Source organism: Juglans microcarpa x Juglans regia, chromosome 2D (assembly GCF_004785595.1).
Source record: "Juglans microcarpa x Juglans regia isolate MS1-56 chromosome 2D, Jm3101_v1.0, whole genome shotgun sequence".
Classification (NCBI taxonomy): domain Eukaryota; kingdom Viridiplantae; phylum Streptophyta; class Magnoliopsida; order Fagales; family Juglandaceae; genus Juglans; species Juglans microcarpa x Juglans regia.
This window is the reverse complement of record NC_054596.1, coordinates 16,473,970-16,500,573: the sequence shown is the minus strand read 5'-3', so window position 1 is coordinate 16,500,573 and position 26,604 is coordinate 16,473,970. Positions and strand designations below refer to the sequence as shown.

The window sequence follows — 26,604 nt, the reverse complement described above, 5'->3', positions numbered from 1 at the left end:
TAAGTCACTTCAAATCTTTTTCTTTTTTCGGATGCTAATAGTCACTTAAAATCAGGATGTTGTAGTGGAAAGGGTCGATGGAGACAAATTAGGAAACCATACATACATGCATCTTAGCCAGAGATGTGAACAAAGTGGGAGGCAGGGCCTAGCTAAAGCCTGCCCACGAGTCATGAAGAAGCAAGCAAACTAACAATGAGATGATGACTCACATCTATTGTATAGACGATTATGACATTTGTGGCATTACTCATATATACCTCTCTATCTATACCCTATATGATTGAACGCCAACAAAGTACGTCGTGACCACACTCATGTATCTCATGTGATCATTCTACTCTTGTTATAATTGCACCTAATCTATTCCCCTATATATATATATATATATATATATAACTAATCAAATGAAAGTTTGTGTAATAATGTGTTGGTTCTTTGAGAAAATCTTGAAGTAATATTGTATATGAAATTAAAATTCTAATGTATGATATATAATATTTTGAGTAATGCTAGATATAGTTTTACGTGGCGAGTTTCACACATTTCATTTTGAAAAAAAAATATGGGGTTTCCTATTAAAAATAACTATTTTTATGTTATTCTCAAATTTACTCACTTTTGTTAAAAGAAATATGCAAGACTTTTATGTATATTTTAAGATTGTAAATATTAATTCTCTGACATTTTTTTTGGAAAACTGGCGAACTGGAATGAGCTGATGGATTCAATCTAGTTTTGAACTGGTTTGGTACGATACTCGTTCTTATTTAGCAAAATCGGTTAAAATTTTAGTCCAGTTTCAATTTTGATTTTAAGAGTACCGGTTCAAATCGAACCAAATTGGTATGAATACCTATTCGATTCCAAACAAATTGTATAAAAACGAATCAAATTAGACCGTTACCCTCAACCCTCCCCCCTCTTTAGTCTTTCCCTCCCCTGGCCTCACGTGAAATTGGCGCGTAGAACCCACGTTGGTTCATAAAATTATTTGACTGTTGACTAATTTTTTATTTATTTATAATTTTGGAGACGGTTTACCGTTAATTGTCTTTTTCATCGTAATGGGAAGCGAATCCAACACGCGCGCAATTGATTAGGATATTCTATGGGTGTGATTTACCATCATTACGCTTTTCAAAAATTAAAGTTTAGCCGCTAATGTTATGCACTATAATAATAATAATAATAATAATAATATATAAAAAAGACACGCTAAATGTCTTGCGATAATTACTTGTCTCGAATTGATTGGATCGACCAAAATCACCTTGAAGGTGTGTCCGAGGCAATAGAGCATGGATGTGTACAAACATGTATATTTTTTATCTCCAAAATAGACGTTCTGATGATAGATTATTATTTAGTAATTCTACGTATAATTATGAAGTGTATAAATTTTAAGTAATCGATTTAAAAAAGAGTGAGATCTACTATTAAAAATTTAATTAATTTTTCATATGAATCTTATATTTTATTTATTTTTTTTTTAAAAATTACGCGACGATTGTATAATTCACAATTACACATATATTTTCTTATTATTATTTGATTAGGGCTTATAATTATGTTCCGCCTTTCCCATAGACAAGCTTAATTTGGTATCAATGTTGCCATTAGACATGTCAGAAAATGCCATAATTTCTTATTTTTTGTCCTCCAATACAAAGATGACTAATTCACTTCTTATTGATCAATCATAAAAATCGCATCTAAGTCGAATCAAAGCCATTAAAAATAAAAAATATAAATTAAAATTATAGAAAAAAAGGGTGGTTGCGGCGTTGCGCGCCCTTTCAAGGAGTGGATTGCCCATCTTTAAGAGGAGTACTAATGTAAGTCAACTATCTCTTTCTCCTCTAAAGATCGTTTTATTTTCTAACGAATTATATTAAATTATATTAACTTATAAATATATATTTATAAAAGAGAATTGTTACATCTATAAAATTATATAAAAATAATTTTATAAATTGATAACTTCATTTGATCTGTTAAATTTATTTTATAATATAAATAATTTTAAAATAAAAATAAGATTAATCACATCAAACTACCGTATATAATTTTTTTTTGTTTGTTTGTTCGAAAGGTGCAAAGTCAAAAAAAAATATAAATAACATTTTACTTTATCAGGAAAGAAAAAAAAAAACTACCGCACGACAGAAGTTGGTTTACTTGGTCTCATTCCATGTGTTTGTAGACATGAGACGAGAGGCTGAGAGATGAGATGTCTGGACAAATAGGGGTAGGGTGCGGTGCTAAAACCCTCCCCAGAAAAAGAAAAAGGGAGCTTTTCTACCATGGATATATAGGAGTATCCCAAGTGTGGGCCCCGACATGACCACTGATGTCCGATCCCCACAAGATGTACGCTCTTATCACCAATAAAAAGGCGATCAACGGAAAAAAATATAAATAACATTTTACTTTATCAGGAAAGAAAAAAAAAAACTACTGCACGACAGAAGTTGGTTTACTTGGTCTCATTCCATGTGTTTGTAGACATGAGACGAGAGGCTGAGAGATGAGATGTCTGGACAAATAGGGGTAGGGTGCGGTGCTAAAACCCTCCCCAGAAAAAGAAAAAGGGCGCTTTTCTACCATGGATATATAGGAGTATCCCAAGTGTGGGCCCCGACATGACCACTGATGTCCGATCCCCACAAGATGTACGCTCTTATCACCAATAAAAAGGCGATCAACGGCTGGGATCGAATGGGAACCGATATTCATATTCCCCAGTAGTCGAATGGGTTATAACCGGCAACGCCTAAAAAAGAAAGAGAAGTGGACTCGGGAAAGCTAAGTACATCGGCTTGGGTACATACCGTCAAAAATCCATTTCGTCTGTTCTTCAGATTATTCGGGGGGAGAGAGAGAGACCCTATCTTTGTACTGCTGCTGCAAGTTCACAAGAGAGCAACACAGACAAATAGCCAACGTACAGGAGAATCTTCTTCCTGCAAAATATTTTTCCCCATTTCCTACTCTCACCTGCACAGATAATCACAGAAGAAAGAGAGAGTGAAAGAGAATCGTTAAGAGTTTTCTAGAGGTTTAAAGAAATTACCGCAAATTTCTCCAAACGCGTTTACACTCACAGCGGTGGAGGTCACTTCTGCTTGCGGTATTTTCATAAGCAAAAGCTAAATCCTCAATATTCGATCCGCTATGGCAACGTTATACTTCTGATGATGACAAATTAAACTTTTTCTGACGGTGAGCGGCTAAATAAAGCATGGTGTTTGCTCATCAATCGCAATTTTCTCTCTCTCTCTCTCTCTCTCTCTCTTTTTTTTTTAATTTAATTTTCTTTGTATTGCTGTTGGAGTTTTAGTTTCGGAAAATAGATGATGTATCACTGCGTTCCTGATTTTGAAATGGATGACGATTACTCCCTCCCCTCATCGTCTGGCGCTGCTCGCCCCAGAAAATCGTCCTTGTAAGCGTTTTTCTTTCTTCTTCACTTTCTTTGTTCTTTACAAATTTCAGTTATTTCGAATTTTTTGAATGGTTTTGATGGTGATTAATGAGTACTCAGGCCCCAAGATGAGATCGTGGAGCTGTTGTGGCAAAACGGCCAGGTGGTGATGCAGAGCCAGAACCAGAGGTCGATGAGAGTATCTCCACCTTCCAAATACGGCGACGCTGTGATACCTGCAGAGCAATCAGCGGCCAGGGAGATCCGATCCTCACAACAGGAGCAAGAATCGGCCGCACACCAACACCAGAATCTATTCATGCAAGAAGACGAAATGACCTCGTGGCTTCACTACCCTCTTGTCGACGACGAAGCTGCCTTGGATCACAATTTCTGCGCCGACCTTCTCTATCCTCCGCTTAATCAGAGTAACAATATCGGTAATAACAACACTAACCCTACCATCCGTACAAGCAGCGTCGCGGAGCTCCGTCCGGCGGTGACAGGAGGGGTGGGGGCACCGAGGCCGCCGATACCGCCTGCGAGGATGACGGAGCTGGCTGACTCGAAGATGCAGAACTTCATGCACTTTTCGAGGCACAAGGCCAGGTTTATTGGAGGAGTTGACCAAACGGAGCCGTCGAGCTCGAAGAGCATGGTAGTGGTGAGGGAATCGACGGTGGTAGACTCAAGCGACACACCGGTGGCTGGACCAGAATCTTGGGCGAGGAGCGCGGCGGAGGCGTCCGACTTCGGTGATAGGGGTTGCGCGACCTTGAGTTGTGGTGATGTGGCGGGCACGTCGTCCGCAGGAGCTACTGCGAAGGAGATGATGTCGTGTGAGGTGACCGTGACGTCATCACCGGGATGCTCCAGCGCCAGTGGTGAGCCGTCTTTGAAGCCGCCAGCTGAAGATCGCAAGCGCAAAGGAAGAGAAGCCGAAGACGCCGACTGCCATTGTGAGGTCAGCTCAGTCACTACACCCTCTCTCTCTCTCTCTCTCTCTCTCTCTCTCTCTCTGACACTCTCTGCGTTGGTCTTGGCTAGCGTGCGGAGGTGGGTGACGTCTATTAACGTGAGCACCCTCTATCTACGGGAACCCACCTTAATTTGGTGCATGTTAGAATATGGCCATTTACGTGGTCTCCTCTGACCTTGAATCTTCTATAGTACACGTGGCGGTGGTGGCTTACGCGTATGTTGCCACCTGTGTAGCGAAGTACTGAAGTTTATTTTGTAAAGAATTTAGTGAACGCTGATTGGTAAGTGATGTAGGCTGCAGTGGCTCCAACTGACGGCGCGTATCTCGGGACTGGTTTCCTCGTCCCATTACCTTATTTTCGTAGTTAGGGTCATCCAGAGCAGTCCAGGATTAATAGTATGGAAAATGTTCGGCGGGCCGAGCTAACCACGATTGTCGCTCATTTACTAGGTCACATGTCACAAGTGGAACTCATCCTATATATAGATCCCCACATTTATCTGAGTTGTGAACAATCGACGGAGATTTTTCCTATGAGAGATTGTGAAATTAAATATTAAGGTTTAATTTAAGGAGAGATTATAATATAAGACTTACAGCATTGAACATGTAATGTTGTATATATATTTGGGTTTTACTATCTGATTCGAGCACAGAGAGTCTCAATTCTTGTAAAGAAATAGATGGAAGAAAATATTAACATAGGACTTGAAGTGACACTGTGTCTGGTATAACTGGTATTATCATTCTCTTAGTTTGTCTGTGATATACGATCCCAGAAGGTGATAGATAGTCTTTCACATATGGCCTACATTTCACGTTCCAGTTTGGACCACTAGTTTTTATTCCTGTGTTGAAATTATGGTCTTTGTGTGCAAATACATGAACCAATTAATTGTGCAGTTGGGACCACTGCTGCCTCTTTCTATTTTTTTCTTCATTTATTTTCTTTTTTCATTAGCCGACATATTTTGCCCACTATCTTTATCAAGTTTTTAGTCTAGAAAAGAACTCTTATGGTAAGGCATTAAATAATAGGGCACCCTACTGAGTTGGGATCATAAAAAAGATCCAAAACATCAAGTTTAGGGGCAGGAACCAGAGCTACTGTGCTCTGAAGGTATTGAAAAATCAAGATAGCTTGTTGATTGGTGGTAGTTAGTGCCTGCCGTTCATTTGATCACTTAAACTAGAGCATAAAAGGATTTGAGGCTTGACTAGAATGATGTCTTGACATGCCATAATGACCTCACAATATTTAGGTTTGTTTAAAGGTTGACATTTTGGATATAGATCCAGAGTCTTCTTACTTGATTTAGTATAAGATGATAAATGCATTTGTGCATCAAATGCTAAGATCTCAAATGTGGTATTCGATTTCTGTGAGACAATTAGGTGGGGACTAGCTCACTTCCTTAACTCAACAATTGAGGAAGAATTGCATTACATGCCCAACCAATTGAACACGTGACTGATTTATTCGAATAAAATAGATGAGACAGTATATGGATAAGATAAATACACCAAACGTTTCTTTTAGTTCCTGTGTACATGGGTTTCGCCTATTTCATTCCTTTAATAAAATTGGCTTTCTTACTTATAAAAAAAAAATTATTTTAGTGGGTACCATATGCATACAGCTGTTAAGTAGTCGCTGCACGTTACTCATCTTCCCAGCTGCTTATCTTTGTTGTTGTCATGTCACAAGTCTCCTTTATCATACAAATATCCATCTTGGATGTGTTTCTATCCATTGGTTCTTCATGTGGCTTAGTTAGGGATGCGTCCTCTTCATTAATTTCCATGCACCCAACTGGGTTTCCCATGCAAACCTACCATCTTGTGCCCATAATGTAATCTATGGAAAACAAGGGCTGTGTGATACCATCTAAAATGGAAAAAAAGAAAACTGATGATGTACATAAGACAACCATAGTCAAAGAGGCTCCGGTAGTCTCTCGCAGATTTCAACACAAGTTTTTGTTCCATCTGCCACATGACAGTCAAGGTTGCAGAAGCAAGTTTGCAAGGAATACCAGTCGAGGGAAGACAATGTTATGTGACTCAAGTTGGGAGAGTCTTCTCTTGGCAGCATGTGCTAAAAATTTTGGTCGGGGTGGAAATCCATTTACTTTATTAATTGCTTTATTGTTTGTAGTGTAGGAGTTAGACTTGCAGAAGGGTCTTTGTTTAAGTTGGGAGTTTTATTTATTCTTTGAATAAGTGGGTGATTTTGATTGTAGTTGATTAGGTTGTTGGATTAGTATAGCTATGCAGCTAAAGGGTAGGCTTGTTATCCTTTGAAGTTGTATTTTGTTTCATTTTCTTTCGGACATGATTTAATTGACCATTGGTCCATTAATGAAATAAGCTTGAAGCATTAGTAATCAAGCCTTTGCGTTTATTAATTGGGAGACCTTAAAACCTTGACGTGTTCTATCAAAGGAGACACCTGGGTTCTCTAAAAAACTCCGTCATTCCCGTGCAACATTCGATTAGTCAAGCACAAAACAAATTGATTTTGTTCTACCTATTCTTTTTTTCTAGGCTAGTAGTTCTACCTATTTATTTTATTCAAAAAGTTGGAATTAAACATGGGGCCATGATGAAGAACATTTCTTTACATCTCAGTTAAATTCTTTTGAGTTTTGAGTAGTGCCAGGTCCACAAACCTCAAACTTACATGGTTTGACGTGATACATCAAATCTACTTTATAATAAAAAGAGCTCACATTCTAAGATACCACATAAGTCACATTAGGTTGTAAGGTGATTTTTTGTAATTCTTTTGTGGACAAAGCATTTATCTTGAGTTTTTAGAAGCAATATATAATCTGTCTGGAAAGCTGAACAGTGAGAGCCACAGGAAATGCCTTCCTGCAATCAAGTGCACTGTAGCACTGCTAGCTTCAAGAGAGTTAAAATGTGCTATTGTCTTAAAATTTCTTTGAGAATAGGTGTGGGGAAAAATATTTGAAAACTCACAGTTTATTCTTTGTAAATTATGGTGCAGTTTATGCTTCCAGTTTAAGAATGCTGAAACTTATTTTTCCTGTTTATTTTTTTCCGCTTAAAATGAACTTGTACGTTCTTTAATATCTTTGTTTCAACCTGGTTGACTTCATATAATCTTATTATGAAAGGATGCCGAGTTTGAATCTGGGGACACAAAGAAACAGGTTCGTGGATCAACATCTACGAAGAGATCCCGTGCCGCAGAGGTCCACAACCTTTCAGAGAGGGTTTGTATATTTACTATCATAGTAGAGACTTTGAAAAAAATCTCTCTCTATTTCTCGTGGTTATCTTCCGTCAAATAGTGAAATAGTGCATTCACGTACAGAGACGTCGAGATAGGATAAATGAGAAGATGAGGGCTTTGCAAGAACTCATACCTCGTTGCAACAAGGTTGTTACACAATTTATTTTCAGAAGTTTTTTGACTATTGAGCAACCACCTCTTTTATATATACACACATATATTAGATGATTTTTTTGTATGGTATGGACTAGTTATATACTTGTTCTTTTTAAATTTCAGTCAGACAAAGCATCAATGCTGGATGAGGCGATAGAGTATTTGAAATCACTTCAGTTGCAAGTACAGGTATCTTATTGTTATCTTGATTCTTAAACTTGTTTCCTTGGATGGTCTACGTGCCTCATCATACTTTTACACGTGAACTTGTTATGCAACTTCAGACCAAAAGAAAATTGTTCTCCTGTATTGTGGGTGTTGTGTTTATATTTCATAATCCTGTTAATGCGACACTAATGGCATAATAGGCCTGCATCTTCTTCCTTCTAGATGCTTGCATGAACAAAAAGGTGTGTTTTGATCCGATATGAACTGGTTCCCATCATGATCCTTAAGGTCATTATGTGCTTATCCTCCGATAGAAGAACAAATGACAAAAGGTATATCAATGTGAACATTTTCTTCCAAAATTATTTGAATATTTGTATCCTAGGCATACCAAGATATTGCCACCTAAAGACAGCTGGAGAATCTTCTATTTTCTTCTAAATAGGTTGAGTTTGTTTGAGGGAATGTCCCGTGCACCCGACTTGAGCTTCATATTATTAGGAAATTATAAACTAGTTTCATCAATACCTAAGCTTTAAAGAACTCGATTGTTGTGACAATGGCTTGTGTGGGTGTTGTATCACCTTCATACTTGACATATTAGTTTGCTAAAATATCTCGATTTTGATCCTCAATTCTTCTTTAGTCAGTATGAGATTCTTGTTTACTACTTGGCCCCTACTCTGGTAAATTGTCTTCCAAACTCCTCTAACTAGATAAGTAACATGTGCGTTTCAGCTTCAACTGTCGACTGTAACTGTACCAGAAGATGTTTAATTATGGATAATAAACAGGTGAAAAGAGAGAATTTTTTAATAAGGTGTCGTTTAAAGTTAGCAGGAGTCTTTGATTATTAAATCTTGATCCCATTTAACAGTATACTTGAGCCTTCCTGCACAGTGTTCCCTCCAAAGTAAGCTTTCTGGAGGTCAACATTTTGTCCCCTCGTTTTCCTCATCCTTGAAAATTGAGCTTTTACCTTCTTTGGGCAGGGGGAAAAAAAATTAGAGAATTTTAGTTTCCATATATTCAACCCATCCTATTCTACTTTTGAAAGTTGATTTGAATTGAAGTTTATATATCCAGAATGAAGATGAGTTTTAATAGCATGCTTATGTAAAAATGATTTTGGTTCATCATTATGCCTTGCACTTAATAAAGTCTTTTGTATACAAACATGTATCTTCAATACTTTGTTTTATTTCATGTGGTTCAATATCTTCACCAAGGAACATTATGACCTCATGCATTATTCATGACAAAGATTTGGTTGTAAACATTTTTTGCAGATGATGTCTATGGGTTGTGGCATGGTCCCCATGTTGTTTCCTGGTGTCCAGCAGTATATGCCAGCAATGGGGATGGGAATTGGGTTGGGCATGGGCATGGAAATGGGCATCAATCGGCCCATGATACCCTTTCCCAATTTGTTAGCTGGTTCAGGATTGCCAACATCAGCTGCAGCAGCTCATCTGGGACCACGATTCCCAATGCCGGCTTTTCATATGCCACCTGTTACTGCACCCGATCCTTCCAGAATTCAAGCAACCAACCAGTCAGAACAAATGCTACACTCAATTGGTACACAGCACACAAGCCAGCCACGGTTCCCAAATTTTGTTGATCCTTATCAGCAGTATATTGCTACTCATCAGATGCAGTTGCCAATACCACAGGTATTTCTAGCCTCTTAATTGTACCTCGGAATCAGAGCTTGGATGTGTTTATAACTTCTTGCCACCTTTATATATTATACAACAATCACTTCCTGGTACTTCTCCAAAACACTATAGGTCCACACAAACCAATTGAAAGTTAGCATTACCTAAAAAATAGATCCATGCCATTGGACAATGAATCCATAGTTCTGTCGTTCTCTGAAACACTCTTGGCCCATATTACCTTAATTTTTTATTTGGAATATATTTGGTTACAATCTTTTGTAGAGCAATTTATTGTTCCAGTTTGAGTTAATCATGTTTTTTGTTCTTTTAAATTTTATTGTTTCTCATTACCAAAAGTTCGAAGAAATTGTTGAATCCATTTGTAGCTTCCCACATGCTTTACTCTTTTAAGGTTAATGGGTGTGGCTCTATTCTATCACCATTCCCATGGGATTGTTAGAAGTTGAAATCAATAACATTTAATTCCTTTTGCAGAATCAAGTGCTGGCTCAGCCAAGTAGTAGCAAGCCAAGCACCAGTAGGGGACATGAAAATCTTGAGAATCACCAATCAGGTAGGTTTATTGCATTAGTTATGGGAAAACAAAAGGGTCAAAGTACAGGGATCTTTTACGGCATTGAGCCCATACTACTTATATTTGTGATCGTGCTTTTGCTTTTAAGAAACACTAGTTGTGCACATGCATGATGCGCGGTTGATTGTGGAGCAACATGACCAGTATTTTTTGATTATTAATTGTCATAAATTAAATAGAGAGGAAAGAAGGAAAAAAGTTAAATAAAAAAGAAGTGTGAATGTCTCATACCTTTAAAGTCCTAAATTGCATTGTATTTATTAATATAACCTTTCAAATTATTTTGAGATAGACGTTCAACATAAAAGCATTTAACTTAAGAATGGATTGGGTGGCTCAATAGGAACAAAGCTCCTGCTTTGAAAACTATATATGTTACAGATTGGCTAGGCTCTCTTGACACACCTGTCACACTTTGATATTGAATGGGCTTCTCACCACATCTTGACTGGTGTGGCAGCTGCATGTTCAAGGGTTATTACAAACTATGATTCAAGTTGATCGAAGTGATTGACTTACAAAAATAATGGTTTAATCCGAGTAACCCTAACCATCCAACATGGGATATCAGACTCTTCTCTAATTTTCTTGATGATTTCCTTAGGTACAAGATAGGTCAATAGCTAGGAACCCTGGCTGGCCAGGGATGCACAAGTTATGGCAATCCTTGCTTTAGTTGGTGCCAGCTACTCTATGAATGGTAATTCCTTGTGATTTCTGAAACTAAATGAGGATTGCGTGGGCATGGCATGAAACTCAGAATATAGCAATAATGAGTTTTTTGTGCATTACAGGTCGGAAGTCTTGGTCTAATGGATGACAGGACTCTTGCCTGCTAACTTTTGTAGTACAAGAGAACAGCGCATCTCCGAGATAAGTTTTCCCGGATGGCCATACACTTATAAAGCAACTAACATGTAGTTATGGATACTCGCATGTAAATTAAAGTTCTTTTTCCCATATAAGTTTTGTTGCCCTTTTCTTTCTCTCTTTTTCTCTTTAGTTTATAATTCGAAGATATGGGAGATGCTTATAGTTTACATTTATAGTTTAAATTTAGTGATTGCGATATGCCTATAAATGAGAGATGTGGCCTTAGGTCCAGGAGGAAGGATGCTGATAGAATTCTATCGTCTCCTATGTCATTTTCTGCCTTCAACTTGCAAATGTTGCATACACAGGACCAGTGAAGGAAAGCGAAAAAGGTGTTTACGAAACAATTCCCTGGATTATCTAAAATGTTGACACTATATTGTTCTTATTGCTTCGGATTGGTGTCATCCTTTCATTAATCATTTTTATGAGTTCTAACCCATTAAACCAATGAGTTCATCAGCTTTCTCTGGCATCATTACCTATGGGGTCTCATGCCCAAAACTCTGGTTCTCTTGTCTATCTTCTTTATGAGAAGTTCAAAATAAGAAAGTGTGGATCAAGAACATTTTTACTGCTACCATTTATGCAAGGATAAGGTGGGGGAGTTACTTTATCATTGTTTTTTTTTTTGAGTAAATTTATTGATATGAATGAAATAGGCATAGCCGAGTATACAGGAAGTATAACTTTTTCATTGTTGAAACATGACAATTGTAAACTAGAAGATCTTCTTTCATTTTATCATTCGATATGACTCATGCATATTGCATACATCATAAAGGAAACAAGGAAGTTGAAACGCATGTGCCATGTGGGGCTGACGAAGAAAGCCTCGCCTTTCACGTTTGCTGTATCTATTGCTGTATCTATTTTTAGGCAAAGATCTAGATTTCCTATAATTTTTTTTATTTAAAAGTTTTGGATCATCCGAAGAAATATAGATATATTCTGCGGTTCTGTTGTATTTAATGTTGAGTTCATATTATTCATCGACAACATTTTTTTATATAATAGAGTATTTCCAAATTTTAAAAAGATATTTGGATGGAAAGATTGTATCTTTAAAAAAAAAAAAAAACTTTAGCCACAAAAGAATTACATAAAAGTAAATCTACAAACTAATGTGACTTGATATGGTACGATTGTAAAGTTATTTTTATTATAAAATAGATCTAACGGATTCTATGAAATCACATCAATTTGTGAATTTATTTTGTATAATCTCTTTGTATTTGTACCAGTTCAAAAAAAAAAAAAAAAAAACTTCAAAATGCCAAATAAATAGAAAGTGCAGAAGGTAAAGGTTGGAGAATTAAGGCCACTAGTCCACCTGTGTGCTGTGTTGCACAGTGGTCAGCAGTCGCCATTAAAAGTGGAAGACGTACGGGTGTAGCAAGATAAAAGTAGAAACAGCTACCAATGAATAGCATATTTTTCTTTTCCTGATCCTCTTTCTTAGGGTTTGTGTTTGATTCAAAAGACCATAAATTATCAGTTACCATGGGCATGGGCAGGCAATGGAAAGCAATTTTGGAATTTGAAGCTGACACATAACTCCTACAAGGTAATATCTCAGTTTTCTCATTAATTCCTGAACTTTCTATTATATTAGAATTTACCCCCAAAATTGCTTAGCGGATGTGGTGCGGTAAGATTTTCTGCGAAACTATAGAGAGAGCGCGGTGGATTCCATCAATTGAATGGTTATCATTTTTGTTTTTTTTAGCAACATTATATCATTAGTATTGGAAACAAAAATTCGGAGGAGGAGATGAGTAGGCAACAAACGACCCAAAATAATGTTGATGTGTGATGGAAAAAATCTTCTCAAATTGTTGCCCAATGTTAAAAGGGTTTCAAGTTGGAGAGAGATAAGAGTAAATCCTACAGAATTTATCGTTTGTTTAATTTTTTATGTCTATCTCTCTCTAACTTGAAGTAGTTAATTTCAAACAGTAACTTTAAGGAACCTTGTCCCGCATGAGATCTTCTCAAAAAGGGAAAGTAAGAATGAGAATCCTTGAAGGAAAAGGTGGCATGAGAGCCTCATGCGCTGAGTGGGGATGATGAGTGGTTGGTGGATGGCAAATTGGCACGAGGAAGATTCAATGGTGGGCGGACGACACAACAGATTGAACCACTCAAATACAGCAATATGGAGAAAAAAGGAGGGAAAAGGTGGGAAAGGAAAAGAAAAAAGGGGGGAAAGAGAGGAGAAGAGAGAAAGGAGGCAGGGCTCCTAGCTAGTCGCTCGGAGAAGCCTTCTCCCGTAGGAGAGAGAGTGGCATAGCTTCCATCATCATCATATTCTTATTTATTAATGATAATGTAGGTAAGGAGCGAGAGTTTATTCATGAAGTCTCAAAGTCCACACAGACAGTGATGACTGAAAAGGCAAAGAAATTGGAGCGGTATTGCTCCTATTGCATCTACTATTTGTACAGAAAAACTGAAACTTGAAATGTACTTCTTAAACTATATATTACACCAGAGGACTCCTACCGATAGACTTGCATGAAGTGGCACTCACGGAGCAAGGGATGTACTAGCTGCCAGCCGGATTGAAGAAGCTGGATTGAAGGTCAAACCAGAAGTTGATTTAACAAACTGCTGGCTTTGTAGAATCTTCAACTTCCTGGAAAAATGTCATCTTCTTCCTCCAGTTATATGGCTAGTTGGAGCTACGGGTTGATGTAAGATAGAATCTGAGAAAAGCTAAAATTGAGTAAGATGATTCAAGCCGGAGCACTAAGATTTCCTAATCACATTGCATGCAAACCTATTCTCATGAACGCTTTTGAATGTAAGGAGAGTACAGTTAAGGTAGCAACGGATGGCAATACCTTGTCGGTGAATATGCGAAAGAAACACCTCCACTCCCATTGCTTTCTCAAGTTCTTACCAAGTGACAGCAGATTTTAGCTGACACTATCTTCCATGCATGCTATAATAATAATTTGATTTAGCAATGATCACGTTATCAAACGAGAATCTAATGCAGAAAATACTGGTGTGTTGATTTCAGAATTGAACTTCTTACATTCTTAGCATCTGGGGAACAATCAATATTGCGGATGATTTTCTGCAGGTTTTCATCCTTCAAAGCATCATGGATTTCACCAGAAGAAGCTGCACAAGGATTTCCAATGAACTTACAACCCAAGGGAATTGATGATTTCAAACTGAAAACTTTCAAAATAATTTATTTATTTTTTATACATAAAGCAGATTTTTATTAATACAAAAAAAAGACAGCAAAATACACAGGACGCATAGAAAAGAATTCTAAATAATCTCTTTTAACAAAACAAATTCTATTATTGGTAAATGGTAAGACACACCAGTGGGTCTTGTATATAGGACCTCACCTTCCATTTTAGAATTCCTTTCATCCCAACAAACTGTTATTGGAAAGTCACACACCAGTGGGTCTTGGATATAGGACCTCACCTTCCATCCCATTCTTGTGAAAAAAGAAACGACATTAAAGCTATAGTTCCTCAACACAATAAAACTTTGAAAAAGTATTGTGATCAGCCCACTGTTTGGGATCATCCAAAATACACCATAGTAAAATGACCAAAACACCCACAACAAAACCCACTTCCCTCTCATTTCAAATTTCATTTTTACTTCCTCTCCCCACCACCCGTGTCGCCCAAGGCCTCCCACCCCTTGCCCATCCTTGGGCTTCGACTGTCGAGGTGGCGGCGACTGTCGAGATGGCGGCGACTGTTGAGATGGCGGCAGTCAGTCGGTAGTCCGAAAGTGCAGATTTGGCCATGAGGGAGAGAGGACCCGTGAGGGAGAGGGCATGTGAGGGAGAGAGAAATGGTCAGTGTGGGCAGTCGGTGTGGGCTGGGGAAGAAGGGTATGGCCGAGGGGTAGACGTCCGGCGTGTTCGTGGGCGGTGACACGAGGCTATAGGTGGCGGAATGTGAGCAGCGACGTGGGTGCACGGGGTTGGGCTATGGGCGTGCGTGCGGAGGAGCAACGGGCCTCGGGTTGGGGGAGGAGGATGGGCTCCGTGGTGGTGGTGGTTGGTGGCTGTGGTGGGAGGCCGAATCGGCTGCGGTGGCGGATCTGGGCTACGACAGGGACACGGGTGAGAAGAGAGAAACATGTTTTTAGAAAAAAAAAAAAATGTGACACGTAAGGTGTGCTACGGATCAGCCGTGAATAGGGGCTGATTCGTAGCATTACTCTAAAACTTTAAGCTGTTCGACGATATGCCCATATACCATGTGGTAGGAGTTTCTGGGTCACATGGCTAAATGCAGCCACCCAATTAGCAGATACAACAAAAGCACTATGACATAAACTGAACAACAGTTTAAATTCATGCCAGTGATGCCCAACACAATATTTTGGCAGAGCACATAGATACCAACATATACAAAAAAATATCTACTGACTTAAGCTAGCACAAATGATGAACATTTTAAACTATGAAAGAGACACCATGGGATACCAATAAAGAGTTCTCTATAGACAATTGGATATTTTCATAAAAAATGTTTTCCGGGAAAAGCTAGGGCATAATTAGTATGAGTAATGAGACTGTTAATACCAAAATTGCACAACAGGCCGAAACAGAGGAATGAATTATCCCCGGCTCACGATGATGATTTGAGCTTCGATACGGTGCTCTTTACGTTCGTCTATGAAAATAAATAATAAATAAGTAAATAAAAATAAATAAAGAGAGATTTATGTGGTTCGGCGTAAAGCCTACGTCCACGGGTTGTTTGGGAGCGAAATTCACTATAACGGGCAATTTTATAATTTCTCATGGCCTCACATATCTCATCATATAATGTAGGAATTTAGGATTTCGGGAGGTTGAAGAATATGCCTCCATTGAGAGAAGATTCTTTGGAGTCATTGTACATAGTGGAGCCTATTCGTAGGAAACTTCTTTAGATTTGTGGAAACCTCCTCCTTATACAGAGGTTTATTTCTTTTGGAGTGATTGAGTTCAACTTGCCTTGTGAACCCCTTTACTTTTAGGAGTCTGAGGTTAGGTTTGGATAGTTAGTTGAGATGAGATGAGATGAGATGAGTTGAGATGAAAGTTGAATAAAATATTTTTAGAATATTATTTTTTAATATTATTATTGTTTTGATATTTGAAAAAATTGAATTATTTATTATATTTTGTGTGGGAATTTGTGAAATTTGTAATAATGAGATCAGATGAGATGGGTTGAGAACCCCTCTCAATCCAAACCGAGCCTGAGTCTCTTTCTTTTTAGGAGTCTGAGTTAACTTGCCTTATCCCTCATTGGCTTTATCTCTAGGCTAGATTTTTGACTTTATCTCTTCCTTTATTTTTTGCAATAGGCTGGACTCGGTCAATTTTATCGCAGCAGTTGTCCGTAATTCTTAAGGTCGATTTGTTCAACAAGAGGGCCTTGAGAATCTTCAAGTCAATAATTTGCATAAAAAATAAACTTCGAAAATTGGTCCTTGGTTTTTTGTTTGTTTTGTGCTAAGCATTAAAGAGCTTAGCTTGGAGAGCTAGGCAGGAGACGTGCTCGCCGGCGCTAGTGGTGAGCGTGGAGCTTTGCTTGTAGTGCTAAGCGGGAGATGTACTCGACCGTGTTAGGTGCGAGCACGAAGCTCGATTTGGGCGGGAGATGTACTCGACCGTGTTAGGTGCGAGTGTAGAGCTCGATTTGGGCAGGAGATGTACTCGACCGTGTTAGGTGCGAGCGCGGAGATCGATTTGGGCGGGAGATGTACTCGACCGCGTTAGGTGCGAGTGCACAGCTCGGCTTAGAGTTTTTTTGCATGACCATTTGTCTGATTGGTTGTGCGAGACTGTTTATTGTCAATGAAGAGTGATTGTTTTCTTGCTATTTGTTTGTAGTAGTGGATTTTTTGTCCCTTGGTGTAAATTGTTGTTCGGTGTTCCCATTTTGGGATTGATGTTAGAGTTTGTTTGTAGTAACTAGCACTTAAGTGGTTAGGAAGCCCGTCAACCTCCTGTGTCTATCTTAGGCGGTTGCCGACCCCGTCGACTCGTTCCTGAGGGAAACCCGCTCGTGGCGGTTGTGGAATCCAAAGGCTAGTTCCTGAGGATAGCCCATTGGCGGTGGTTGTGGCGCAAGTGTCATCACTCGGTATTTGTTGGAGAATGCGCTATACTGACATTGCTGTCCAAGTGTGAGGGTCGCGCAATCTGAGGATTTGCGTGCCCTATTCCCCACGAGTTTAACAGCTCGACATTAGTGAGTGATGGTTGCGCAGTTTGAGGACTTGAGTGCCCTATCCTCCACAGTGAGTCTAATGGCTCAACATTAGTGGTCGAGGATCGTAGAGTCTGAGGACTTGCGTGCCCTATTGTTTACCCATAGCGAGACTGAAGACCCGACATTAGTGGTCGAGAGTTGTAGAGTCTAAGGACTTGCGTGCCTTATTGTTTACTCGCAATGAGTCTGAGGACTCAACATTAGTGATCAAGGGTCGTGGAGTCTGTGGACTTGCATGCCTTTTTATTTACCCACAACGAGTTTGAAGACCCGACATTAGTGGACGAGGGTCGCAGAGTCTGAGGACTTGTGCGCCTTATTGTTTACCCACATCGAGTCTGAGGACCCGGCATTATTGGTCTAGGGTCGCAAAGTCTGAGGACTTGTGCGCCCTATTGTTTACCTACAGTGAGTCTAAGGACTCGACATTAGTGGGCGCTCGACCGCAATGTTGTGGCGGGGGTTTGAGTTCGATCGCATTGCTGTGGCGAGAGACGAAGTTCAACCATCCTGAGAGGTTTTCACCAAAAACCAAATAGGTCAGTGTAATACAAATTACAAGTTTGAGATTTGTAAAGCTGAGCCATTTCGCTAGAGTGTGATGAAGGTCTGGGATGCTTGCGATACTGAGCGGTCTATTTTGATGCGAACAGATTAAGAAGACCGTGCAATGCCTGAGAGGGGCTTTGTAGCTGGTGTTTCTTGCTACTGGGCAATTCTAGAGCAATTTAGCTGCTACTTTCAATTCTTCCTCGACTGAGATTGTTAGCTGTAAAAGCATGACCGTGTTTAAATAAATAATCCCTAGTAACCTGTATAGCTTCTCCACTCTATACTCTTGTTGAAGGCTTATAGATTGTTTATCATCTTTTTCGTTTTTAGATTGATCCTCTCGTTATTTCAGGCCAGGTTTGGACTAGAGTAGCCTATTAATTTATTCTCAGAGTAGCTTTTTTGTGCCCCCGTTTTTTCCCTTTTCCAAATTGGATCCAAAGAAGCATGCGATGATATTTCTCTCTCCACATTGTTGACTAGCTGCTACTCGTCCATGGCAATCTCTTCATGGTTATCCCTTTTTTTTTTTTTTTGTATAAATAGTTGTTCCACTTTCTATGATTCTGTCACTTAGAGTGCACAGTAGTGGTATAGAGGCCAAAAATTAATGAAAAGTCATAGGCATGAGAGGCATCACAAATTGAAATGCAACCCATGGGAAAAAAATATTTATGCTCTCCAAATAGTCCATTTCAATATAAAAACCTAGAACACAAATGAATATTGACCTCTAGAACGTACATGCATGATGAAGTATATTAAAAAAAAAAAAAAAACTGAATAAGATTTATTGAATGAAAGAAAAAAGAAAACAAGAAGCGAAGAAACAGGAAGAACTAGAGCACACTGGAAGCAATGAAAATGATTCCCCTAAAAATAACGAAGTCACAATCTAAAGTTCAAAAGATCCAAAGATTCCAAGGAGAGGAAGATGGGATGCTGTCTAAAGAAATCTACCAGCCAAAAGAAAGACCCAAGGGACAAGTTTAAGATTATCCAGAGATAACACTAACATCAAAAGTCAGGCTCATCCCTTCACTCCAAATAGCCCAATTAGACGGGGAACAGCTATCCATAATCATGGTACTTCTAATACCATTAATCATTCATTTCCAAACACCTTAACAACTTCAAAACTCCCTTGGATATTACCCACTGGACCCCAAAGAGAGAACACTATAACACTGACTGAAAAAATCTATTACAACTAGGCAGTGCATCAAATTATGGGTCAACTGTTTTGCCAATAACTTTATACAGGAAATCAATCAACTGGTCTCCATAGGTGCCTTAGTATGGGAATACTGTTTACAATACCTAAAGAAACCACACAACATCATAAGAATATAGGCACAAGACATACCACTGATCGTTAAACTTTAGCAAGTTCTATCTTCTCCTTCATGGATGCCTTGATGCGGAAAATGCCGAATGTGCAACATCACAAGAAAGAGGGCATCAAAGAAACCATCCCTTGTCAAACTCCAGAAAGTTCTCTATACTCTTATTCACTATTTCCCATTTCAAATACAACCATTATAAAAGAGAAGCAACCAATTCAATTTCCAAATATTTAACCATCTGACAAACTTGAGATTTCGATTTAGAGTTCCCTTGATATGCCTTGGTAAGCAAATATGAAACCTATCCTCAAAAGTTCAAAACAAGTCAGGGAAGAAGAATAACAATTGGTTCCAAACTAAAGATAGATTAAGTTGCAACCTCCATTATACGTTTCGAAGGGCCCAGGCATGAGATTCCTCCCTCCAAAGTGAAAGACCACTAACCTAAAATTTTTTTCATATGTTTACAATTTTCATGTCTTACGGCCTACGCATCAACAATCCTTATCATCTGTGATACCTCTGTAACGCCCCAATGGAAGGCCCAAACCACATGGTTTATACTCCAAAAGATTAGTCAATGATACAATTAGAGCCTCATTGAAACCTTATAAAGAGCAATAACTTCTCCTTCTCAAGCAATGTGGGATCTCATACACTACCTACCCTTATCCTTATCATATAAGGTATCACAATAAAAAAAATTTGGATCATTTCTAGAATTGTGCGTATCATCCTTGCACAGGGGCCATGCTAATCTTCTCTATATCGTTCCAATTTTATCGGAACAATTGGAGCCTTATTGGAACCTTATAAAAAGCAAGAACTTCTCATTTTCAAGTAATGTGGGATCTCATACACCACCTATCCATATCCTTATCATATGGGGTATCACAACCTCATATTGACTTATAAGTTATATCCACATTGTTTGAAAATGAGAAATTCTTGCCTTTTATAATGGTTCCAATGGGGCTCCAATTGTATCATTGATTAGTCCTTTTAGAGTATAGGCCCATATATGGCTTGGGCCCCCTTGGGGTTGCATCATTTCTCAAGTTTTTTATTTTTTATTTTTTTTATTTTATTTTTTTATTTTTTCTCATACTTTGAGGACTCTACGTTGTCTATTGACATCTGTATTCTAAGATTCAAAACCCTGCTCATACTAGTATGCAGCAAAATGCAGCACATTTGCCCAAGTATCACATCAGTATTGTACAAAGGAATACATACATATAAATATATATATATATATATATATATATATTGATAGGTATGAAAGTGCAAAATGAGGAATATTTGAGGGTTAAGCCTCTAAGTGAGTAGACAACTCATACCTATAGCCTCAAGTTGCAACTTTTGTAGCACATCATCTGGTTCTTCAACATTTAATGGTCTCTCTACGTGTGATTCTGGATCGAGAGCTAATGAACATGAAAAAAAATTCTCAGAAAATGGAAATAAACTAATTAAATCATCAAATTTAAATGAGAAAAATATGTTTCATATGAAAATTATATTTTTTTTTATCATAAATAAAGATTTTATTGATGGGGAATAGGTATAGCCGAAGTACCGGGACACATACAAGAGCAACACCCAGGCATGATTGACTAAGGATACAAGGAATTCATGAATATTCAAACCAATGAAGTCTATTACAATCGGCCAATGGAGTAAAGTGTCATGAAAATTATATTAATGGAGCAATGCAAGATTAACACAGTATGAGTAGAGGAATTTGCACTTATGTACATGTGTATTTCATGAACAAGGAGTTCCTTTAATATCAAATGATTGTCAAGAGTCAGAAGAAAATTAAAGGTCATAAAGAAGCTTGAATGCCAAGTGTAAAGTGTATTTTGTTGCCTATATCATGATATCAAGAATAATTGTTTTATTAACTCTATCATTGTATCAAGGAGACTTTCATTTGAATAGTGAAGATGACGTCTAGTGATGCAAGACAAGTACGTCTCACATTGGAATTTTAACTTAAGGTTGAAAGCAATGTATTTGAAGGGGAAAAAAGTAACAAAAGAAGTAGAGGGAAATCATAATGAATGGTGAAAAACTGAGGGGTTAATAGCCCAAAGAAACAAATCTTCCACAGTTGAAAAGCCTACAACAACCTGGCTGTAGAAGGACGAGGGGAGAGGAAGGAGGGAGGGAATTCCCCTAGTATAATACGGATTCCACAACTATTTCTAATAGCAACGAACAAGAAGTTATAAATCTATAACAAACCAAAAGCAACCAGAAATAAAAGAATATGTAGCCTCTTAAAACAGTAGTCAGGAGATGAAATTAGACTAATGTAACTCTTCTTAATACAGAAACCACAAATTTTCTAATAGTAACGATCTTGTTATAAGTCTATAACAAACCAAAAGCAACTAGAAATAAAAGAATGTGTAGCCTATTATGTAACATCCGGCTCAGAAGATAATTAATTAATTAATAAAATTAGGACAAAAAAAATAATATAGTTATTATTTATTTATCAGATATTTTTTTTATATGTAAACAAATTTTATTGATCAATGAATGGGCAAAGCCCAGTACAATACACAAGAAGAAAACTGTATGCCCTAACTAAGAAGGTGCAATAGAGACAAGAAAATCATGTAGGTTCATGCCATTGAAGTCAACAGCAATGGCTCAAGTACATATAGTTCTATAAAATAAAGCTTTAAGCTCCTCCAACGATCTCTTCTTGTCTTCAAACGTTTGCTCATTGCACTCTTGCCACAAACACCACATGATACATATAGAGATCATCTTCCAAACCGCTTTAATCTGTTGCATGCCTTTTATATTTGTCCAGCTGGCCACCACTGCCACCACTGTCTCCGGCATAGCCCAATCCATCTCTAATCTACTAAACACCTCATTCCACAATACGCTTGCTGTCTTGCAATGTAGTAGGAGATGGTCCACTGACTCGCCCCTTCCTCTACACATGCAACATCAATTTGCTATGATTACCCTCTGTTTCCTCAAGTTGTCGGTTGTGAAGATCTTATCCAACGATGCTATCCACTAGAAAAATATAGCTTTGGGAGGCGCCTTATGTCTCCAAAGCCTTCTCCAAGGATACTAACTATTGGGCTCTTGTGAGAGAGCCTTATAAAAAGAGCGAATTGAGAATACACCTTTCCCTGTGGGTATCCACCACAACCCATTTTCTTGTTGATTGCTGGTTTTATGGAGTACAAAAGGCTGTAAAAAATAGCCAAGCTGCTCATTTTCCAATCTTGTGCTGTCCGACTAAAATTGATATTCGAATGGATTTGCCCACCCGAAATCCCCATGACTTTTGCCACTAAAACATCTTTGGCACTTGCAATTTGGACTAATGAAGGAAATAAATCTTGTGGAGTATTGTCACCACACCAAATATCTTTCCAGAATTTAATCCTAGAACCCTTACCCAAAAGAAGTTGAGCATGTTGAGTAAAAACCCCCCGTCCTCTTCTTATGTGTTTCCATAACCCCACTCCATAGGCTCCTCTAACTTCTTTAGAACACCATCCCCCACAAGCCTCTATATTTGCACTCAATCACCAACTTCCGCAGGGCTTCTGGTTCCTTATTGTATCTCTACAACCATTTTCTAAGTAACGCTCGATTAAAAGTCCTCATATTTCTAATACCCAAACCATCGTTAGAGATAGGACGACATACCGTCTCCCACTTGACTAGATGGATCAGGTATTTTTTAAATGCTGAATTCTATTATTATTATTTAATGAATAAATGCAGTCAAATCTCTTGTGAGAATTTTTCTTCATTTTACATCATCAGTTTAGATTTTATCTAATGCCATTGACATAGTTCAGTTGGGAACTACTACCTACTTTTATTTGAAACTCTCCCGTAAGAGTTTATCATATTGCACAACCTCCTCGTACGGTACAATTTTAGATGCTCACAAAAACCAACCTGTCTGTCATCCTTTCCTCTTTTATTGGTGAACACGGCTGATCTTTACTCTACGACAATCACAAATATAATTCAAATCCAACACGTCAAATACTCTCTCCCGTCTATATATACACCTCCCTCCCTTGCAAAATTCACAACAAGTAGATTGTCGTCAACCAACCATTATTTTCCAGCTAATCCATCATGGCAAACTGAGGTACTTACCTCACCGGACTCAATTGTTTGAAACTGTCAGAAGACACCCAGTATCACTTGGCCACCACCCCGTTGGAAGATCTCTTCTCTCGGTGAGCTTCTTATCTTTTTGGTAATCTCTCTGTCAATTTTCTGCCGCTGTTGAAAACCTCTACCTTCTGTATTATTTTCCTCTAACAACAGACACCTTACACTAGAAGTAGATTGTGTTAATGGTTGCTATTAGTCCCAATGAGATTGTCAGTAACTTTTTCGTATAGCATAAAAAGAAAATGGGAGCTCAATTACCTTGCTCCCTCCCCTTTCCTCCAGTCAATACTTCTTCTTCTTCTTAAGGAAAAGGAGAGGCGGGGGGGCAACCAGCATAGCAACCTTCCCTGAGCGTGACCATAGGAGCCCCTCTCCACTGTGAAATGTCTGGTTTGAGCCATAGCTATTGCGGCAAGGGCGAGCTTGTTATCACATCATCCCGAAAGTATCCAACTGGTCCAAACCCAATCTCATGTCCCAAAGGTCAGATTTTACTACCATAAGTGATTTCAACTTATATCCTGACTCGAGCTTCTGACCTCGAAACCATGAAATACTAGCTCGTACCAACTGGGCTACCACCTTGGTGGTCACTGTTTTCAAATTGAAAGTGTCTTGGCTTTTTTCGTAAAGCACATGGGATTTAAAGTTATTACAATAAATGCATTCCAACCTTTTCAATAAAGCACAACCATGTAACAGAATTTCCCTTGCCTTGTAATTCATCAACAAGTGAGTTGATTTTAATATTTTGGGCTTACCTAACTATGGGCTTAGTTTAATATGGGCTTTTTTTTTTAAATCTCATAATTTAATAAAGTTTACTTATGCCATCAAATCTGTAGTATCTAGTTAATTAGATAGAGTATTCCTAGAAATTTAGTAATGTTAGTCCTTTGTATAGGTGACGAACTACGAAACGAGATTTAGAAATAGTGTTAAGAGGTAAGTAGCTTGATCATAAATTAGGACTATCATACGTTAACTAGTTATATATTATTATTATTATTATTAAAACCAATTCTTTGGAAGTCAGTGTTTATGTACCACACATGTCATGATATTTGTAAGCACGTCATTCATCATGTTTCATTCCGCATATTATAGTTATATATGTATTATGCATCTCATGCATCTCACGTTGCATAAGACACTTAAGCTTTCATAAGACCAAGTGTAAGATAAACTCAGATCAGTTAATAAGATGGCCATTAGATGCATGGAACCAATGCGATTTATGGGAAGATGTGGGGCCAGTGCACCATAGAATATAATTAGCGGCTCCCCTTGCGGCCGCGGGATGTGGGGCCAGTGCACAACCTTGCACACAAGGTTAAGTGTGTGAGCAATAAAATAAGTATGTGGGCAGTAAGATAAGTATGATAAGTCAGATAAGGAAAGACAAATCATACATGACATAAATATACGTATGAATGATCGTGATTTTAAGTTCTCATCATGAAATATTTTATGAAAAACCTTATGTTTAAGTATGTTTACGTTATGATGAGTTTCTTCCTGAGTCATTAACTCATTTTAATTTGTTTTTATGTTTTTAAACCACCCCAGGTGAGCATGATGGTGGGTATGAGTAGACGAGCCGATTTAAAAGGAACAGTTGATTAAATTCCAAACTTCTTAGAATAAGTTATTTTTTTGACTTAAATTTTATTCAGTTGCTTCATTTAATTTTGTTTGGAGACATGTTTCTATTAAATAATTCTTTTATGAAATAAATATTTATTTTATTAAAAATGAGATTTCTTGCTGAGTCACTTTTAGGAAAACACATGACATTCTTGGCCTACCAGAAATGGGTGTTACATATTAAAACGGTAGAACATTACAAGTGTTGAATACGTTAGGCTAATGTAACTCTTACTTGACTTTTCCTCAGAAGATACTGGCTTAGCACATGGGATTTCTGCACCATTCATATAAACACACATTAGTCCTCATTATCAGAACCAATTCATACATAATTTATAGGTGGTTTTTAAATTTTAATATTTATACGTCTCTCAAGCTTTATTCAGCAACTTAGTAAATGTGATACCCCATATGATAAGGATAAATGTATGTGGTGTATGAGATCTCTACATTGCTTGGGAAGGAGAAGTTTTTGCTCTTTATAAGGTTCTAATAGGACTCTAATTGTATTATTGACTAGTCCTTTTGGAGTATAGGCCATGTGGTTTGAGCCTTCCATTGGGACGTTACAGTAAAAGACACCCTTTTGGTTTTCTCCCTTGTGATTCATGGTATTACAGGCTCAAATTTACATAACCTCTAACTCTTGGGTAAAATAGTGCCACAAATTGAGATGCCCATTCTGAAACCTAGCACTGCAATAAATTTGCTTGTTTGGACAACCCAAGAGACATATTAATGACACAATCCAGCAATCAACTGGGCTTTCTAATAGGAAGATGACACCCCTATAAAAGACTGAAAGTAAGAGATACAGAATTTACAAAATCATCTTAAGATTTTCTGCTTAGAAACTCCTGTGTAATTCATTAACAGAGAAATAGTAGTAATACAAAAAAGTGGCATACCTTTGTGCCTCTTGAAACACACCACAGAACAACTGAAACCAGGAAAATCAAGAAAAGAAAATTATCAGTTGAGTCAGTGAAATTTGAAAGTATTTTACAACAAAAAAGCAAGAGGATTTTAGTAGCTTCGGATGGCTTACTAAGGTGCTAGACATGAGGGACACTTGTATTTTGATTGTGCTTCATTGCAGACTCGACATTGTCGAGGGCCCATTTGACTGTTCCCCTTCTAGCTATCAAAGAAATATTTTCTAGAGGAAATAAACACATAAGAAGATAAAAATATCAGGGTGTTACGAAACCATGAAACCCAATAAATCGAAGTTTTCTTTGAGCTTAAATACAAAACAATCAAAATAAGTTTTTTTTTTTTTTTTTTTTTCCTAATATAAACCGTAATGAGGGACTGAATTAGAGAAATACGAAGTACGAACATGGAGGAGCTGCGACGTCTCCACTTGCGCGACTCTGTCGAGAGAGTTTTGGACAGAGAGAACACGCCGTTTGGCCTGATTGAGCGACTCCCTTCCTGAAACGCAGCGCTTTGCCTCATTTTAAAAAAACTATTATGACGTGGCAAAATCTTGA

At 38.0% G+C, this 26,604-nt stretch overlaps 2 protein-coding genes and 1 non-coding gene across 11 annotated transcripts; 1 reads left to right on the top strand and 2 right to left on the bottom strand.

Moving 5' to 3' along the window:
* Window positions 1-2,772: 2,772 nt before the first annotated feature.
* On the top strand, window positions 2,773-13,617 carry LOC121248583 (transcription factor PIF1-like). Of its 7 annotated transcripts, none has more exons than XM_041147083.1 (11): window positions 2,773-3,133; window positions 3,344-3,448; window positions 3,548-4,391; window positions 7,553-7,651; window positions 7,753-7,818; window positions 7,951-8,016; window positions 9,285-9,671; window positions 10,155-10,233; window positions 11,360-11,459; window positions 12,626-12,694; window positions 13,157-13,617. In XM_041147083.1, the coding sequence occupies exons 2-10, from the start codon at window positions 3,357-3,359 to the stop codon at window positions 12,669-12,671; spliced, it is 1,779 nt and encodes a 592-aa protein (XP_041003017.1). In that variant the 5' UTR covers window positions 2,773-3,133; window positions 3,344-3,356; the 3' UTR covers window positions 12,672-12,694; window positions 13,157-13,617. The 7 variants fall into 7 exon arrangements, 6 of the variants coding, with proteins under 6 accessions (XP_041003017.1, XP_041003019.1, XP_041003018.1 ...); XM_041147085.1 differs by having other exon boundaries at window positions 2,773-3,247; window positions 12,645-12,694; window positions 13,463-13,617; XM_041147084.1 differs by having other exon boundaries at window positions 2,773-3,247; window positions 12,645-12,694.
* Window positions 13,460-26,597, bottom strand: LOC121248586 (zinc finger HIT domain-containing protein 3-like). Of its 3 annotated transcripts, none has more exons than XM_041147087.1 (8): window positions 26,451-26,597; window positions 26,157-26,249; window positions 26,017-26,048; window positions 25,341-25,382; window positions 20,623-20,709; window positions 14,171-14,259; window positions 13,974-14,028; window positions 13,460-13,835 (listed from the first exon to the last, which is right to left on the bottom strand). In XM_041147087.1, exons 2-8 carry the CDS (start codon window positions 26,228-26,230, stop codon window positions 13,777-13,779), a joined length of 438 nt encoding a protein of 145 aa, XP_041003021.1. In that variant the 5' UTR covers window positions 26,231-26,249; window positions 26,451-26,597; the 3' UTR covers window positions 13,460-13,776. The 3 variants fall into 3 exon arrangements, with proteins under 3 accessions (XP_041003021.1, XP_041003022.1, XP_041003023.1); XM_041147088.1 differs by having other exon boundaries at window positions 26,157-26,245; window positions 26,451-26,596; XM_041147089.1 differs by lacking the exon at window positions 20,623-20,709 and having other exon boundaries at window positions 26,451-26,545.
* LOC121251297 lies at window positions 19,982-20,087 on the bottom strand. The gene has a single exon (XR_005937965.1). It is a non-coding gene; the product is annotated as a U6 spliceosomal RNA (small nuclear RNA).
* Window positions 26,598-26,604: the final 7 nt, after the last annotated feature.

Excerpts from the sequence above, each read along its gene's own strand:
- LOC121248583 (XM_041147083.1), top strand. The coding sequence starts at position 3,357 with ATGATGTATCACTGCGTTCCTGATTTTGAAATGGATGACGATTACTCC. Across the intron at positions 4,392-7,552 it reads ACGCCGACTGCCATTGTGAG|GATGCCGAGTTTGAATCTGG; the intron begins GTCAGCTCAGTC and ends TTATTATGAAAG. Across the intron at positions 11,460-12,625 it reads AGTGAAGGAAAGCGAAAAAG|TTACCATGGGCATGGGCAGG; the intron begins GTGTTTACGAAA and ends ATAAATTATCAG.
- LOC121248586 (XM_041147087.1), bottom strand. The coding sequence starts at position 26,230 with ATGGGCCCTCGACAATGTCGAGTCTGCAATGAAGCACAATCAAAATAC. Across the intron at positions 26,049-26,156 it reads CCCTCATGTCTAGCACCTTA|TTGTTCTGTGGTGTGTTTCA; the intron begins GTAAGCCATCCG and ends TCCTGGTTTCAG. Across the intron at positions 14,029-14,170 it reads GTTCCCCAGATGCTAAGAAT|GAACTTGAGAAAGCAATGGG; the intron begins GTAAGAAGTTCA and ends GTCACTTGGTAA.